At 38.5% G+C, this 16,362-nt stretch overlaps 2 protein-coding genes and 1 long non-coding RNA gene across 3 annotated transcripts; 2 read left to right on the top strand and 1 right to left on the bottom strand.

Annotated features, from left to right (window-relative positions):
- Positions 1–1,939: 1,939 nt before the first annotated feature.
- LOC133719946 (IQ domain-containing protein IQM6) lies at positions 1,940–5,020 on the top strand. Its single transcript, XM_062146132.1, has 8 exons — positions 1,940–2,432; positions 2,654–2,768; positions 2,862–2,927; positions 3,019–3,107; positions 3,229–3,316; positions 3,433–3,672; positions 3,781–3,882; positions 4,079–5,020. The coding sequence occupies exons 1-8, from the start codon at positions 2,140–2,142 to the stop codon at positions 4,772–4,774; spliced, it is 1,689 nt and encodes a 562-aa protein (XP_062002116.1). The 5' UTR covers positions 1,940–2,139; the 3' UTR covers positions 4,775–5,020.
- LOC133719947 (uncharacterized) lies at positions 4,672–5,575 on the bottom strand. The gene is made up of 2 exons (XR_009851573.1): positions 5,426–5,575; positions 4,672–5,055 (listed from the first exon to the last, which is right to left on the bottom strand). It is a non-coding gene; the product is annotated as an uncharacterized LOC133719947 (long non-coding RNA).
- A 2,209-nt stretch (positions 5,576–7,784) lies between these two features.
- LOC133723006 (fumarylacetoacetase-like) lies at positions 7,785–11,819 on the top strand. The gene is given in 16 exon segments (XM_062149843.1): positions 7,785–7,788; positions 8,116–8,348; positions 8,426–8,504; positions 8,586–8,644; positions 8,742–8,869; positions 8,957–9,073; positions 9,408–9,471; positions 9,566–9,665; positions 9,749–9,808; positions 9,939–10,009; positions 10,122–10,184; positions 10,307–10,371; positions 10,582–10,603; positions 10,605–10,682; positions 10,775–10,894; positions 11,262–11,819. Coding segments are annotated over 16 exon segments (1,323 nt in total). The 3' UTR covers positions 11,322–11,819.
- The last annotated feature ends 4,543 nt before the right edge of the window (positions 11,820–16,362 follow it).

Below are 16,362 nucleotides of genomic sequence, written 5' to 3' on the forward strand. Positions count from 1 at the left end.
CCCCACTTCAAAGCCAATCCCTCTTGAATTCGAAAGGCCTAGCACTTCAAAGTGCTTTTATCAATCGTGGATGCCTCACTTATTGTAATGTGAGAAATGTACAAGTATATGTCTCAACCACAATCGAAAAATCTTGCAACGAATGCGCATCATTTGCCTAAATGCCTAGCAAGTTTTAGAACGATATAAGGTGAAGGAAGGGGGTATCGAATCTGAATGAGCTTAGGTATAGCTACGGAACGTATATTTTCTTAATAATCCGACAATAAGAACATATTGATTATTCTACAAGAGAATCATGAGAAAAGTGAGTTTATGAGACAATGCAGAGTTTGGTAAAAAAAAAAAAAAAACATCCAAGTTGTTATGAAAACAGAGGAGATAGAGAGAAAGCAAAACGGCAGATCTCACAAAGCAAAAAGTGATTTCCATTAGAAACGATGAGTATATAAAACCTGATACGGGAGAAAAACCTAAATTAATTATTTCTCTAACAGAGCAACGTCAAAGCCTTTATTTAAATTGGGGTAGAAATGCAGATTAGAAATTTCCCAGTTATTAATTATAAAACGATTAACTTCGCTTTTTAGTTATCTTAATGTGGAAATGTTTTGACAGGATGATAATGGAAGTTAGCATCCTCACTCACCTAAAGAAGAAAACATTAAATTGAAAATTGAAACGATAATTGGTTAGGTTATACATACATACAACTGGAATAGTTATGGACCTAGCTAGTCAATGATCGTATCATTGGATTGTTCAAACTCATAACAAAATTTTCAAACACAAAACCTTCACCTTAAAAATTGACGTAGTTTCTCTTGTGGTCAAATAACACGTGTTTGGAGACTATGTAATCCAACTCTAACTTACTCTCCCCTCCCTCCCTCTCTTTCTCTCTCTCTCAACTTCTCTCTCTAGCTTCTATATATAAATGTTGCAGGAATAGCAAAGTAAACCTTTGAGGCAAATAAAGAGAATTGCTAGCCACTATGTAACCATTGAACCTCAACAAAATTAGAGGTCTCTCTCTTCCATCATTTTCTGCCAACCCCCATTTAGCCATTTCATTCTCCGTCTCTCTACCTTTCTTTAGCTCTTCTAATTTCCTCAAGCCTGTCTTAAACCAAATTCCATCTCTGGATTCGTGTTTGTCTCCGATCAAGGTAAGACTTGTTGATGTCCTTTTTCGATTCTTTTTTCTCCTATTTTCATAACTGTGTTGTTATTTTTGCCTGTTATGACACATTTGATGATGAATGTATAAAACTCTTCCTTGTCAGTCATTCTCAGTTTGTTGTTCGAATTTTAAAGTGGGAGTAATGTAATGCAAATTGATCTAGTGTTTATGAAGATGTGTTGCTTTGCATGTTTTTTTTTTTTTTTCTCTCCGTTATTATTTTCTATATAGAGACATTGAAGTATAGTTCTGTGCATTAATTATGAAGGTTTCTGGTATATCTAACTGTGATGTATATTCTGGTTCTGGCCTTTTCATGTTTTCAAATTTAAATATTGTATAGTCTCCTTTTCCAATGCACAGTATCTCATGTAATGACTTGTGAGGAACCCTGTTAAGATTCTTGTAGGAGACATAGATCTGTATCCATGTATATATTCAATGATAGACCTCCATTCACCAGTATTACTACAAAGTAAAACAACTAGTGACTGACATGTAGATCCTACTAGATTAAGCTTTTGGGAATGTGATAAAGATACACACTTCATTATGAAATTAGAGCAAGTGATCCACATGTGGGGGAGTTTTACGAATAATAAAATAACTATTGGTTCATATGTTAACAGCTTAAGCTCTAAGTAATAGCAGTGAACCAACAGAACTATATATACTACCTTTCATGGATCCAAAGTTTGATGGACTTGTTATATGTATTCAATTCCCCACATTCTCTTCATTTTTGCAGGTGTCGGGACCCGGTAGATCTTGGTTATTTCGTTATCACAACCATTTGCAGTGAGACCTTTTAGTCTCAGTAAAGAAGAAGAGAAGAATCCACTGTAGTCAATTAAAAAAAAAAATCAGTTTTATTTCTCTTTAAAAAAAAAAAAAATCCATTGTAGCTATTAAGCTTCAATAGCTTTGTTCCTAAACAAAAGACCAGAAGAAGTCTTATGGTTTCAGAAAAGATGATATATGACGAATCGCTTAGCATGAAAGCGAAGGAATTAGACACCAAGTTGGTTTGTCAAACACCTTCACCAGAAGATATGGAAAACAATGTGTCTGCCAGAGCAACAAGTGATAGTAAAGACCGATTGGAGACATCACATCAAAATGGTAACTCCTCCAGTGAGAAAGGAACTACACATAGGTACCAGGCTGCATTAAAGTTACAGAAAGTGTACAAGAGTTTCCGGATAAGAAGACAGCTTGCAGATTGTGCAATTCTTGCGGAGCAGAGATGGTATGTAACTATTGAACATTCATCCTGCAAGTTTCAGCTTTTGGACAACAAAATAATCATGCATGGTACCAGAGCAAACAGTTTATACATGTGACTATTCTCAATTAATCAAATCATGGGAATTGCCAATTGGTTTGAGTGGAATGTCTAAACTTCAACATGATATTTCTGTTCGTATTCTTATGCTGTTAGACTTATATTTTGGCAACTCAACTTTCTAGGTGGAAGGTGTTAGATTTTGCTGAACTCAAAAGGAGCTCTATATCATTTTTCGACATTGAGAAGCCTGAAACAGCTGTTTCTCGCTGGGCAAGAGCAAGAACCAGAGCTGCCAAGGTAAGTGTTATACTTGAGCTATGTGAATTCTACTTCTTTGACCTGTACTGCTCTATGATGTTTCTGAATTCATCCGTTGCACATCTTTTGAAGGTTGGAAAGGGTTTGTCTAAGGATAAAAAGGCTCGTAAACTTGCTTTGCAGCATTGGCTTGAGGCAGTAAGTTCTATTTATATATAGAAGTGTAATAATACGTACCTTCAAATCAAACAACTAACCTGTCCTTGTAATCTATTCCTTCCTGTTACAGATTGATCCCCGACATCGGTATGGACATAATCTTCACTTCTACTATGCCAAATGGCTCCACTGTGAGAGTAAACAGCCCTTCTTTTATTGGTAAGCTTATCTGGTACATCATACACAAGTAACACAACTATTTGAAATTCTACTTTCTCAAATCAAGAACATTATAGTGCCTATTTCATAATTTAAACATCTTGAATTTTGAACAACGCAGGCTTGATATAGGGGAGGGAAGAGAAATCACCCATGAAGCATGTCCTCGGTCAAAGCTTCAAGCACAATGCATCAAGTATCTTGGCCCGGTGAGCCTCTAAAGTTGTCCAGATGGGACTCGAGTATCTTCTAACCCTAAACCCTCGACAGAACCCGTTTACTGACTAGTGATGTTGCTTCATTGTCATGTTGCTTCATTCTGCAGGTAGAAAGGAAGGATTACGAAGTTGTAGTGGAGGGCGGGAAGTTTGTTTACAAGGAGAGTGGAGTGCTTCTTGATACAACAAAAGGCCCCAAAGAAACAAAGTGGATATTTGTCCTAAGTGTGTCCAAGAACTTATATGTTGGACAGAAGAGCAAGGGTACTTTTCAGCATTCAAGTTTCTTGGCAGGAGGAGCCACATTGTCTGCTGGAAGATTGGTAGTTGAAAATGGAATTCTAAAGGTATGAAAGAGTGAATCTATCAACCATATGCATCTGTTATTTCTTATTAATATTTTTCAAGCATTATACTAAGTTTCTTTTTGATCTTTGGTTTTAACACAAAAATAGTCAGTTTGGCCTCACAGTGGGCATTATCTCCCAACAGAAGAAAACTTTCAGGAACTCATGTCATTCCTTATGGAAAACAATGTGGATCTCACTAATGTAAAGGTACATCAGGAAAACTTTGATTAGTGTACTTCCGTCTGCTGCAATATTAGAAAATGAAATTTCTGTAGTATAAATTTTGGCTATCTCTAGTGTTCATATATTATGAGATTCTGTATTCCTCAAAGAAATATTGATGTTTTACTGATATGGGAAAACATAGTAATTAACTAACGCATGGCTCTTTCTCAATTTCCAGAAAACTGCAGTTGACGATGAAGAAGGAGGCGTTTTAAGCAAAAAGAGCAGTAACATAGGAGTCCGAAACAGCCCACGAAAAGCAGATTCATCTAAAGATACTATAACAACAAATGCTGAAGGCACAGTGGAAGAGAGTACTTCGAGAAATGAACAGTCTGATTGTGCAGAAAATCCTCCTCTTTTGTCAAGATTACCAGAACGATTCTGCTCAAAGATAGCTAAACTTGAAATACCAGAAAAAGAAGACGTGTTTGACGTTTTCAAGGAACAACCTCCAATAACTTGTCGCGAGTATTTTCTAGACTCTGATTCTGATTCTGAGGATGGTTATGAAACAGCTGAAGAATCAGTCTTGACAGAGGAAGATTTTATGGTCTCGAAACTGAACTTGTTTGATGAAGATGCACATGAAGAAGATGAAAAGCCAATATCAAAAGAAAGAATTATGCAAAGGATTGATTCACATAAAGGAATGAATTCATACCAGTTGGGTCAGCATTTGACCTCAAGATGGAGCACAGGAGCTGGCCCTCGGATCGGTTGCATGAGGGACTATCCTCCAGAGCTTCAATTCCGGGTTCTACAGCAAGCCTACTTGTCTCCAAGGCCAGTAGAAAGAAGTCCGCCGATACCTTTACATAAAGAAACAATGCACCCCCTATCTCAAAGACCACCAAAAGACAGTACACCATAGGCTGACTACATTTAGATGATTTCACGATGACATAGAGATCAAGCAGCTATAATTGTAATAGAAGATCGAATTCATTTCCAAGTGATCCCACCATCACTCTTGGAGCCCTTTTTCACTACCTAACCTATTTCGTTAGGGAAGGAAGTTGACATGCAAATGGGCCCAAGGATAATCAATCAGAGCCCCACAGCTGCATGGCATCTGCAGCAGTCCAACATCATCGAGAATGCAATCTCCCTATTCGTCTGAACCATTCCTCACCACTCCAGGTTACTTATTGCCTGTTGAGAAAAACAATAAACATTATGATAAGAACACAGTATAATAAACCTAAATGCTGAGGAAAGGAATTCATTTTTTTCATAGTAATATAAAACTCAAAACCAGATTAAAATATGATGTGCTAGAATTGCATAGATGAAGTTCAATTAATCAGTTAACATCCAGTTGCAAGATCCAAGATTCAATGGCTTTTAAAATCAAATCAAATGAACAATAGATAAACAAAAGAACCAAACCCGAACGCACAGATCCATAGACGACCCGGGTTCCAAAGCTAGCTAGAATTAGTTTGGCATATGCAATCTAAGATGCGACAGGGATATAGCCATAGATATAAAAACAAAACAAAGAAAAGCAAGGTGGCGGTACCAATTCAAACCGGCGGTTCAGTTCCAATTCCAATCGAAAATATACGGAAGCAGCGGTTTAGTATTGCTTAGGCCTTGGGTCAGGTTTTCTGTTTTATTTGTATAGCGAACCTTTCAAATCGCAGTTTTGAATTAAAATCTACATATGGTATATGAACTATTACACAATAAAGTGTACCATAAATTTTTAGGGAGTAGAACCTGTTATTAGCTATTTTAGTACTCCCGTCTACTATTTCGTTGAAAGAAATTTTTTTAGGTAGAGCGGACGTTGCCACATGGGTGGTATGTCCAGCCAATCATGTTTTTATTTTTATTTTTTTAATTGTATTATGAAACTACCATATTTAATACGTGCAGCTTACAAATGTGGTCACTACGTATCTCTATAGGGATCTAGATACAGAATATACATGAAGGTTCATGGTGAACTTCATTTACCCAAGTCAAGTGGCTCTAGTCCACAGAGCGCGTTTACAAAGAGGTTGAAAAGCTCACTAAAATTACTACTTGATTGGGAAGGGATATGCCCACGCGTTTCCATAACAAGTTTCGGATTCTATCGCGGTTCATGTTGGACATGATCTTCATTGGAAGCCCTTAAAGAGTTAAGGGAAACCGCTGAACACTTGAAATCCAAGTTTGAGATGAAGGATTTTGGGAGAACACGATTATGCCTCGGTTTGGAACTTGAGTATCGTGTTGTTAGATGCTTAGGCATTTTGACAAGGTCAAACCTTCAAGTACCCCCATGATCGTCCTTAGTCTTGATTCGTTCAAAGGATTCTCTTCGTTCAAAGGATGATGACGAAGATGTGCTAGAGGCAAGAGTGCCTTACTTAAGTACAATAGGCGCATTATTGTACTTATCCCAATGCACAAGACCGGACATCTCATATGTTGTGAACTTGTTAGCTAGGTATTGCTATGCTCCAACGCGACTCCATTGGATTGGTGGAAAAAAAATATCTTTCAGTACTTGAGATGTACGATTGATATGGGCTTGTTCTATCCCTACAGAGAGATGATGGATTATGACCCATCGCACACTAGGAACGCCGCCGACACTGGCCTGCGTCCTCTATCCCCATCCCAAAACGACATAAGTGTTTTGGAAGGTTTTGCTGATGTTGGGTATCTCTCTGACCTATACACATGTCATTCCCAAACTGGTTAAGTGTTCACTATGGGAAAAGACCGTGATATCTTGGAGGTCTACAGAACAAACTTTAGTCGCTATATCTTCGAACCATGCAGAGATTATTGCTCTTCATGAAGTGGTTCGTGAATGTTTATGGATTGGATCCATAATTATGCATGTTCGAAGAATTGTGGTTTGACTTCTACCACAGATGAGCCTACAAACATTTAGAATAATGCTGCTTGCTTTGAACAAATGAAGCAAATGCTACATCAAAAGCGACAACACCAAGGGTAATCAGCAACAACAAACTCTCCTCAAAGATCAAAGTAAACTAGGTTCAATCTGAGGACAGTATGGCAGACTTGCTTACTAAGTCACTGCCTAAATTCCACTTTCGAGAAACATGTTGGTAGCATCGTTTGCAGAAATTATCCGAACTCCAATGACCGTAGTCATCAGGGGGAGATGCACACATCAGGGGGAGGTGTCTACGTGTATAGTCTCGAAACGTGAAGGGTGTGTTGTGCTCTTTTTCCCCTTCGACCGAGGTTATTTTTGTCCCACTGGGTTTTTGTTACTCGGCAAGGTTTTTAGCGAGGCAACGAGAGAAGCACCGCGTTTGGGCAACACAAGGGGGAGTGTTCAAGTAAATCTATATTTTGTGTTTGGCCCAAACTCTAGGTTACTTGACCTAGTGGTAATAGAGGGTTAAATTAGAAGGATCTAGATTCCTATTCAATGTACGATTACTTTCCTTGTATGATTGTGATTCTATGCATTGTAATCCTCTATATAAAGAGACCCCTATTATCAATGAGAATACACAGCGATTTTCTCTCAATTTCTGATTCCCTAAAACAAATTTTTTTTTGTCTTGAAATGACTATTTTAGCCCTCAAAAGTCAAACTTAACTTCTAAATTGTTCATTCCACGGTTGAGGAGAATTGACAAGCTTGGGGGGCAAACTGATTAAATTGAAAAGACAGGGACTAACATGTAATTACCCCCAAACCTCAGGGGGGTAAACTAAATTTAATCCATAATATTTCTACCGGAATGATTTACCAGGCACGTTGGTTAAATTTCACATGTATATGTGATCAATATATTATACATATATCAATGATTCCAAAAATATCTGTATTATCTATTTATCTTTGATGCCACAACTGACAAAGGTTTGAATATGGATATGAGTAATAGTAACGGGGGGATATGGGTACGTGATAGGGTTGGCTAAAGCCTAAAAGCGGATCTCGCCTCGATCGGTCTCTCCCTCGCTCTCGGTTACGAGTTCCAAACACCAATAGTACGACCAAATACGTCCAGATTGAGGACCAAGCCCGCACACGCGCAGGGCGTTGGAACACCTTGACAGGCTCCTGCTCCCATTTCCCGAAACGTGCAAAGCTCATTTCCCACTTTCGGGGGATGCACATTCTCCCACATCCAAAGCGGGCAAATCTCCAATCCCAAAATAGGCTATATAAGACGCCTCCACGGCTCCACCTCCATATTAAGTGACTCTGTAGATTCAACGCCTCAGTCCGACTTCTTCTCCCCTCCGTGTCCGGCGTAGCTCTCACTTCCTTCATCGAAGTCGACCCGAGCTCTCACTTCCCCATACAGAACCTCCCGTTCCGAGTGTTCAAGCCAAAACCGGCTTCAACGGCTCGACCGGGCGTGGCCATCGGCGATTATGTGTTGGACTTGTCAGCAATCGCCGCCGCCGGTCTCTTCAACGGTCCGATCCTCAGAAACTCCGATTGCTTTTATCAGGTCCGTTGGTTCAGTAATCATGATTATTATATGCTGATTAATCCTGTAAAATTGATTGCTCTGTTTTTGGTTCTTAGCCTAATTTGAACAAGTTCTTGGCCTTGGGACGACCTGCTTGGAAGGAAGCACGTGCTACACTTCAGAAGCTACTTTCATGTATGCTGCAATCTTATCCTCGCTTAAGTTTGACCTCACTAAATTGATGCTTAAGTTTAGTTTGGTTGATTAATGATGCAGCTACTGAGCCAACATTGCGTGACAATCAAAGTTTAAAGCAGGAATCACTTATTCCGTTGGTATGAGAAATCTATAATCCCGAAAATTACCTTATGTTTATTGCAACTTCCGCGTTTTGAATGCCACTTTTCTGTGTGTGTCCTTATGAATATGTAGAGCGAGGTGGAAATGCTGCTTCCTGTGGCGATTGGGGACTTTACAGACTTCTTTTCATCAATGGATCACGTACACGACTGCGGGGCCAAGATTAATTGTAAGGCAGGTCAGGCAATTCCACTGAAATGGTACGTGGGTTTAGGGTGTCACAGCACAGAAATTTATTCCTGTATCTTTGATCGTTTACAAATTGAACAGGTTTTATTTCGTGTTAGGTTGGACCTACCAATTGCATATCATGGACGAGCTTCGTCGATTGTTATCTCTGGAACTGACATTACTCGACCCAGGTCAATCAGAGACGTGTCACTTGAGACATTTTTACGTCCAAGGTGGGGTGTTGAACATTGCTCACTTGGTGGTAATGGTTCATTTCTGAAGAATTGGTAGTATATTAGTATTTTGAGGCTATATTTCTGGTGCACGATATTTGGTTTATAAGGAGGGTGATGGGAAAGTTAATTGTAACGCTTAACGATCAGTTGTGCCTCCAATCACCTGTCGCATTTTTTAACTAACTTTTGAGTTTGGTGCTCACTCTTTTCCTGAAAGAGTGTGTATTTGAACCGTGATTAGGCTGGACTTCCCATCCATGTAGAAATTTCGTTCTGTCATCACTTACGAGTATTTTAGCCTTATATTTTACTCTTTCATGTGTTTTATCAGACAACCTCCAGGCGGTCTGCTATATTTTGGTCCCGCAACGAAACTAGATTTTGAGCTTAAAATGGTTAGCCTTATGCCATTACATTACTCTTTGATGCTGTCGAACTCATAAATTTGGTTATTCTCATCGTTCATGTTCATTATCATGTTGCTTGTAGGCTGCTGTAGTTGGTCCTGGAAATGAATTAGGGAATCCGGTGGATGTGAATGAGGCAGCAGATCACATTTTTGGACTTGTCTTGATGAATGGCTGGATTGGTATGCTTGCTTCATGTTTCTTTCAGTTCTTGTCCTTCATGTTCTACAGTTGGTTGTATTTGATAAGAAGTTGGTTTTCACAGCTAGAGATATCCAGGCAAAGGAATTTATTCCCAGTGTGCCTTTCCTAGGAAAAAGTTTTGGTAAGCACTGAAAACTATCACGCTCCATTCTTAAATTCCATGGATAAAGATACACTACTTGATTGGAGCACTGTGCTCAATCAAATGATTGCATGACTTTACTTTTATGTGTAAAATTGTGAATATTTAGGAACTACGATATCCCCTTGGATAGTGACACTCGAAGCTCTAGAACCATTTTCCTGTGATCCTCCCAAAAAGGTGTTTCTCATATCTATTTGTTTTGGTGCATATCACCCTAATTTTGGTTTTGTGTTGTAATTGTTGAAGCTGTATTTCATGGTTCTTATATGATGTGTGCTCTGAAGTGCAGCACCCCCATCTAATGCCCTATGTCGCTGAAAATATCTCCGAAAGCTATGACATAACATTAGAGGTACCCTCCCCCCTTGTTTCTTTCAGTCTTGTGAAGCACGTTCACAGTTTCTACTTTCCTTTTCCTATTCCATTGCATTGTTTAGACTTTAGACGATGATCAAACTTCCTTTTAACTGCAAGGTTCGAATTAAACCAGCTGGAGAGAGGCGCTCATCTGTGGTCACAAAGAGTAATTTCAACCACTTGTAAGGATTTCCTTTCTATTTACATCTTCAACAGTGTTTAGTCTTACATGATACAAGTCGTACAACTCCTCTGTAGTAGTTTTCTTACTCGTGTACGAGTGTAGGGTATTTTCACTATTTTGTACGCACTACCGATCTTTCGGCCATCATAACACTTAGAACTGTGTTCCTTTTGTAAATATATGTTAATTATCTGCGACACATCTACAGAATTTGGACATTGCCTCAGCAGCTAGCTAGCACACCTTACCGTCAATGGGTGCAACTTAAGGCCTGGAGATCTCTTTGGAACTGGGACCATCAGTGGACCTGTATGATTTCAGTTCATTTTCTGATATTATGAATTTAACAGATCCCTATATTGCTTGAGTGAAGTTAAGATATATCTTGTATCTGCCAATAGGAGCCAGAATCTTACGGAAGCTTGCTAGAGCTGACATGGGATAAGCCGTTGTCATTAAACGGCGTTACTCGTGAATTTCTTGAAGATGGAGACGAAGTCATCATTACTGGTTTTAGTAAGGTTCTTGACCTTACATGCCCTTTTATTAGTGAAGTTATTAATATGTTCGAAAACATTTTTGAAACCTGTTTTGCTCTTTAAACTTCTTATCCTGCTATAATGATTGTTTTTGCTCTTCATAATTTTTTTTTTTTTCAAAAGGCACTTCATGTTCAGCACGTTTCTGATCTTTCTATCATGATTCATCGAGCTATGATGTTGTAGTATTTGGTTTTGTTCTCCTGAAGCAATTTATATTTCACATAATTACCGACTATCCTACTAGATTAAGGAACATTCTGATACTAGTAGAGTAGTAGGTCTAGAGCTGCTAAATACTAGTTGCAAAGATCCAACTATTGGCATCTAATTATTGTTATCCTTGCAGGGAAATGGCTACAAAGTAGGGTTCGGGAAATGCTCTGGAAAGATTGTTCCACCTCCTTGAGCACTTAGAAATGGTAGGATCAAATATAAACTTCATTGGAGCTCTCCCATTCATTGCACGCTGTAATTCCTTCCTATTGTTGTCTAAAATTGTACTATTTACTTCACTGCATAACATAATTCCTTTCTGATTGTTGTCTAAAATTGTACTGTTTACTTTCACTGCACTCCATAATTGCCTTGTCATTTAGAGCAAGTCCACCGGTGTTGGATTGCCCGGGCAAAAAGAAGGAATGTTGATGTGGCTGCCTGGCTATGCAGAAAACTGGTTTCCACCGGAAAGAGCTTGACTGGGCAAGTCTTGCCCTTCCATGCCCACAGCCATAAAAACGGGCAAGCCCGTGACTAAAGTCTTGCCCAAAGGCATCTGGCTGCCAGCTGAAGGAAGAGTATCACATGGGTGACGTCAGTGGGGTCAGCACATTATCAAACGCGTTAATGGCATAAAGTGGAGGACACGGCCCAATGGAAGCGCGCCATGTGGCCAACAATCAGACTGAATGGCTATTTTGTCGCGTAGCGACAGTGAGTTTTGATAGTGGACAGGTGACATCGGGTCGTTGGCTTCTTCAGAAAATTTGAAACCAACGGTCCTTTAATCTGGGCCGTTGGTTTCAATTAATGTTTACAATCGACGGTGATGAATTAATATGTATATATATGAATTGTAACGGTAATTTTCAGAATCCAACGGTAGTAGTGTGAACAGTACTATGAACAGTGAAAAGTGAACAGTGTTGACCGGGCAAGAAAAACAACAGGTGCAAACCCATGTCCAGTGACAGTGAATAGTAGCTTGACCGGTCGAATTTTTGACTTCTCGACTTTGCCTTTTCTTGACTACGGGTGCACTTGCTCTTATAAGTAGTTCTACTCAAACTCTTGGTGAATGCTTATACTGTTTACTGACAATACATTTCATGATGGAATTTAAAGATCTAAAAATGATGTCCTCATCATACTGAAATTTGTTCTGGGCACAAATATAGCCTTTTCCCCCAATTATCCAAAAAAGAAATATAGGCTTTTGGTTTCCTGCTTTGTATGTGGGTCACCTAAGGACTGAAAAATCGAAAAAATTGGCGAAATTTCGCCGAAAATTTCATTTTTTTGGAGGTCCGATATATTCATAGCATACCATGACAATTTCGGTCGAAATTTTCGAAATTTCTCGATATTTCCGATATTTCCCGAAATTTTCGATATTTCCCCATACATTCCAAAAAACCTACAACAACACCGAGGATTGAACCTTGGTCATCCCACTACCCTTTGAGAGGGTTTGCTAACTCTGCTACACATGCCTTTTATGTATTAATCACAACATTCTAATATATATTCATTTACCTACGAATCTAAAAACTTAGATACACGTCCAATCAATAACTAACTTGAAACACTTAATTACTATATTGAATTTTCTTTTACTAAATGTTCAAAAATTTTACAACAACATTTCAAATTATAACTTCTATAAATAGTTCAAAATAATCTTCATACCTTGCACCAAATAATCTTCATACCTTGTACCTCATAGGTCTTCTATGTGGTTCTAAGTTACTCATGTAATTCAAGGTGTAATGTATGATATGTACAAAAAATGTATATAAGGCGTGATGGCCTAGCCTCCCATTGAGTTTCTAGCCATAAAAAAAAAAAATTAGATGTTTATTTCAAAAATTTTAAGAGTTATTGGCGATTCAGCATTTACCGTTTCATCTTAAATTATTACAAATTACTATATAACAAGGTTTATTCAAGGTTTTCTTTCTATATATAGTAGACAATTGATAAAATAAACATATCTAAAAGTTTCACTTAAAATTTCCATGTTTTTCTTCAAATTTCCATCATTTTTCTTGATTATTTACCGAAATCGATATATCCTCGATATTTCCATCGAAATTTCCGTTTTCGGGACCATCGATATTTCCTCGAAACTCGATATTTTGGTCCTTAATTAACAGTCACGGAAAGACGGTGATTATGAGTGGTGACGCCACCCAGGCCACTATTACCCAGGCTACGGTTCGAGTAATGAGGAGTTGGAAGGCTCTGTGCAAAAGAAAATGAGGAAAAAAGTAAACAAGAAAAAAAACAGAGAGAGAGAGAAAAAAAAAAAGTCAGTAGGGGGTAAAATAGACATTTTGTAGTGAAAGGGATGCCACATCAGCAAAATAATAGAGTTTTTGACAATGAGTTGACGGCAAGGACCAGATCTGTGAAATTAGAGAGTTTATGGAGTTTTCAGGTGAAATTGGAAAGCGAGAGATTAAACGTCGAGCCCCTATAAGTATAGGGAGTAAAACAGTAAGTATTTTATCCTATTTTAATTGCATTGTTGACTAGACTTCTAACAAACCTAGAAGTCGAATTCTTTATGAGCTTGGCAATCACCAGGCCAGAAGGACACGTGTAAGCTAAGAAGACATCGGCCGAGTGACACGTGGCCGAGACGATTTTTGAGCGAACAAGAGTATATATCAAAGAAAGTTTCGTTGAAGAGGAACATGCCAGGGGATTCGCCCTAGGACAACCTCATCAATCCAAAAAAAAAAAAAAAAAAACATGGAACGTTGGATATTCACAACGCCGGAACATGTCAAGCATCTGGACATAAAGTCTGGGAAATCAGTTACAACTAGTCATTAGCAGCTAGTTAGTAATTGAGAATTCTACTCTTTGATTTGCTCATCAGTTAGCATCTCGTATAATTTACCTAGCGAAAAACACCAAAATACTGTTTTTCCTCTCTCTCTCTCTCTCTTTTCTTTTTATTTATTTATATTTTTTTAGAAGAGTAAACGATAATATCATTGATAATGTGACAATATTAATACATAAAGACTAGCCAAAAACCCAAAAAGCTCTCATGTATAATATCTCGCTTCACAAATGAAACCCAAGCTTAATTTCACCATTGTCTTTCAATTGGGACGTCCAAATCTACTCAGTTAATCTCATTTTATTATGAAATGTCATTTAACAAATTAAAATAAGGGGGGGAGGTGAAATTTGCACCCCTAAAATTGCAAACCACACCCCTTTTTCTTTTTTTAATAATATTTCATATCATCTCTTGTGCACTTCCTAAAACACCCTCAATGTCAGATTTTCTTTTTTCTTTTTCTTTTTGGGTCTTTTCTTCTTTCTCTCCCCCCTCTCTTCCAGACCACCACCAAAGTCCTCTCTCTCTCTCTCCTTCCCGATCTTCCTGATCTCCCGTTCAGCCAATCTTGCTCCGACGGCTACTACCGGTAAAGAATCTGCCGGAGCTTCGTAGAGAAGAGCTGGAGAGTCTATGCATGAATTCTTTAAGCCAGCTCCTTCCCAAGGCCACGTCAGCGCCTAGAGTGGCCTCCGACGGCAGCGGCGGGGGGAGCTCGCCGAGAACAACAATCACCTCTTCTTTCCGATCAGACCAGCGGTTTCTGGCATTGGACAATCCGACCTCGGAGTCGTCGTCAACGAGGTAGTCGAACGATCCAATGGAGTAGGAGCGGCCTGGGCAGGAGTTGGACGAAGTAGTTGTTTGGCGGCGGCTGAGGTTGCCAATCTCGATCAGCGGCGATGGCGGTGGCGGATTCAGCCAAAGATACTCGGCGGCTGGAGACTCGGGCGGGGGCATCGTGGATGCAGCGGAGGATTCGGTAGAGGAAGAATGAAGCGACGATGGTGACGACGACGATGAGGAGGATGATGAGAATGAACTAAAGGTTTTCCCGGTCAATGAGCAGTTGTTGTGAGGTGGCGAGGTGGTGGAGGTTGATAATGGCTGTGGCGGCGGAGTCCTTGGTGAAGATCGGGAAGGATAGAGAGAGAGAGAGAACCTTGGTGGTGGTCTGGAAGAGGAGGGGGGAGAGAGACAAGAAAAGACCCACAAAGAAAAAGAAAAAAGAAAATATGACTTCGAGGGTGTTTTAGTAAGTGCAAAAAAAGAGACAAGAAATATTATTAAAAAAATAAAAGGGGGTGTAGTTTGTAATTTTAGAGGTGCAAATTTCAACCCCCTAAAATAACTGTCAATGACAATAATTATACAAAAAAAAATATTCTATTTCATTCTTTATTATTTTCATTTTCTAATTTCACTATATACTCATCAAAGAATATATATATATATATATATATATATATATATATATATATATATATATATATATATATATATTATACGAATTAAAACTATAATCAAGATCACGTGACATAAAAATTCCTATCATCATATATGTTTAACGTATATTGGTGATGGAGAACAAAAGAAATCCTATTATGACCCAAATCCCAATATATCCATTATATTTGCAAAAAAAAAGTGCTAGCAATTGAAATTAAAATAAAAAACTATTAAATAATTATTCATGAGATACAGAAAATAGAGAAAATAAATAAACATTAAGAAAAGAATTATTACTCTTCTTTTTTTTTTTTTTTTTTGCACATCTAAAAGAACAAAAAAGAATAAAAATCTTGTTCAAGTAAATTCAGAATATGTGTCTGGCCCAAACTTTAGGTTAGTTGACCTAGTTGTAATAGAGTTTTGAATTAAAGATGTTCACGGAGATATTCATAAATATCTAATTAATTGTACGATTATCTTTCCTTGTACAACTCTGATTCTATTTCTTGTAATCCTCTATATAAAGAGGGCCCTCATTATCAATGAGAACATACAACAATTCTCTCTTAATTACAGTTTTCCTAAAACACATTATCAGCACGAAGCCCTAAATTCATAGCCTTCAAACCCTAGCCACCACCGCAGCATATATTGAAGCCCTCAATCCCAGGATTCTAGAACCGGCGAAGGAACCACTGGAACCAGCCGGAAAACCACCGAATTGGCCCTTCAAGAAGAAAAAAGGGTATCCCTGCACCGGTTCACCACCTTCTGGACCTCCGATTGCTACCAAATTTACCAGCAGTGTCTCGATCCCAAGATTTAGGAAGCGGAAGCAGAACTCTAAAAACCGGTCTAGAAGTTGCTGAACCGCCCTGCAGAAAAACCTGCAGAAGAAGAACAGGAAAAAAAAAAAGAAAAA

Source organism: Rosa rugosa, chromosome 7, assembly GCF_958449725.1.
Source record: "Rosa rugosa chromosome 7, drRosRugo1.1, whole genome shotgun sequence".
In the NCBI taxonomy this organism is placed as follows: Eukaryota; Viridiplantae; Streptophyta; class Magnoliopsida; order Rosales; family Rosaceae; genus Rosa; species Rosa rugosa.